The sequence below is a fragment of the Saccopteryx leptura genome, chromosome 5, assembly GCF_036850995.1.
Source record: "Saccopteryx leptura isolate mSacLep1 chromosome 5, mSacLep1_pri_phased_curated, whole genome shotgun sequence".
NCBI classification, from domain to species: domain Eukaryota; kingdom Metazoa; phylum Chordata; class Mammalia; order Chiroptera; family Emballonuridae; genus Saccopteryx; species Saccopteryx leptura.
In genome coordinates, this window is record NC_089507.1 from 132,809,407 (window position 1) to 132,811,029 (window position 1,623).

The 1,623-nt window shown below is 40.2% G+C and overlaps 1 protein-coding gene across 1 annotated transcript; it reads right to left on the reverse strand.

The window, feature by feature from the left end:
- Positions 1 to 349: 349 nt before the first annotated feature.
- Positions 350 to 953, reverse strand: LOC136405569 (trafficking protein particle complex subunit 2-like). Its single transcript, XM_066385084.1, has one exon. It carries the CDS (start codon positions 856 to 858, stop codon positions 433 to 435), a length of 426 nt encoding a protein of 141 aa, XP_066241181.1. The 5' UTR covers positions 859 to 953; the 3' UTR covers positions 350 to 432.
- Positions 954 to 1,623: the final 670 nt, after the last annotated feature.

The following is a 1,623-nucleotide window of genomic DNA, read 5'->3' on the forward strand; positions in this document are numbered from 1 at the left end:
GACACACTGAGCTGGTAACATAAGTTAATTGAATAGCTTGTTGACAGATGGGCACGCTATGGCTCTGAGCTTTGGACTTTTGCTATATTTCTTTGTGAGAGAGTCTGAAATAGCACCCATCTTTTAAAAGAACACACACACATCATCATCATCATCATCATCATCATCTTACAGCCAGCCCTTCACCTTCTCCTTCTGAGCATTATCCTTCCATAATTCAGCCTTTTAAGTGATTTCAGCAGTAAAAGAGTATTTCTAACTGTGGGTATTTGGGTTTGTTGGCTAGGAACAAAGACTCAAAAACTTGTGCCACAGAAGACCTGGTTATTTATTTATTTTTTTTACATTTCCAAGCTCTTTAATCAACTTACACTGTACACATTCCTGAGTATACCCCATTGTAGTGATGTTTATTTCTGAATTTCTCTGCATTCAGCTTAAGAGGTGTTTCTTCCCAAGAAACTGAACTTTTCTGTCAAATGCACTGGATTGAATAGGAGAATTAGGTTCATAAAATGGATTCATTGCAAACTTTATATATAAGTCATAGACATCAGTAAAGAAGTTCTTTATTTCATCTTCTTGCCTCATGTCATGAAGCATAATAAATCTCATATGGCCTGCAGTAACAAATGCTGAGACAAACCATTCATTGAACTTGTCCAAGTACTTGTTCAAGTACATGTTGTTTGACAGCCACATATTTTCATCTACCAGGTCGAGGGCAGCGTGAGCTATGAACTGGTTCAGATGGCGATGGTCGTCTTTGGATTCTGCTTTTCCAGCTGGCAAAAACTCCATTTCAAAAACTGGATTATCATGGTGGCCAACAATTACAAAGTAGAAGCTTCTAGACATTGTCTTCAATATATGGCTCCTGCGCCTAGACGCAGACAATGTAAATTTCCAGTGAGTTCCCGCAGCAACAGCCGGTGTTTTGCACCTTCACCATAGACTCCATGAGCAGGCCTCGCGAGACTCCGACCTGGTTATTTTAAAAGAGAGAAATACACGTGTCCTACTATAAGGCTGAAAGGTGTGAATTAGATCCTGAGGTGTATAGCCATCTCTTTTCACATATTTTGATATATTTCACCCACTGGACAGAGCTCCAGTGTAAACCTGTTTCCGTTTTGGATATATGTTGTGTCCTTTGTAGCACTTCCTTTCATTTTTATCACATAATGCCAGTTTTAAGTGATAAGTGGCAGAGACCACATTGCTCAGTTCCCATCACTTTCTTTTATCCTGATGCCTCATCACAAGCCATTTATCCTGGGCTGGCTGTGTCCATCACCACTTTGACTGATTTGACTGAATTATCTAATCAACTACTCTTTGGTTTCATAAAAATGAACCAAATAGACTATCCTACAGAAAGCATCATAATCAGTAGAGTGTTAACACTGAATGGACTAGCCTGTGTTCTACAGCTGCCTTTCTCCAGGCATAGAAGCCTAGAGCCCTAGGGTTTAGTATGCTTTATTCTCCACATGCTTGTGGAACTTGTCTCACCTGAATCAGGGTCAGGGACTCCACTCTTCCATTCCTCCCTTGCTGAGACCTCCGATATGATAGGCGATGCTTTTTTACTTGCCAACATGTGACTAACTTACAAAGGCT

Coding starts and splice junctions, on each gene's coding strand:
- LOC136405569 (XM_066385084.1), bottom strand. CDS start 858: ATGTCTAGAAGCTTCTACTTTGTAATTGTTGGCCACCATGATAATCCA.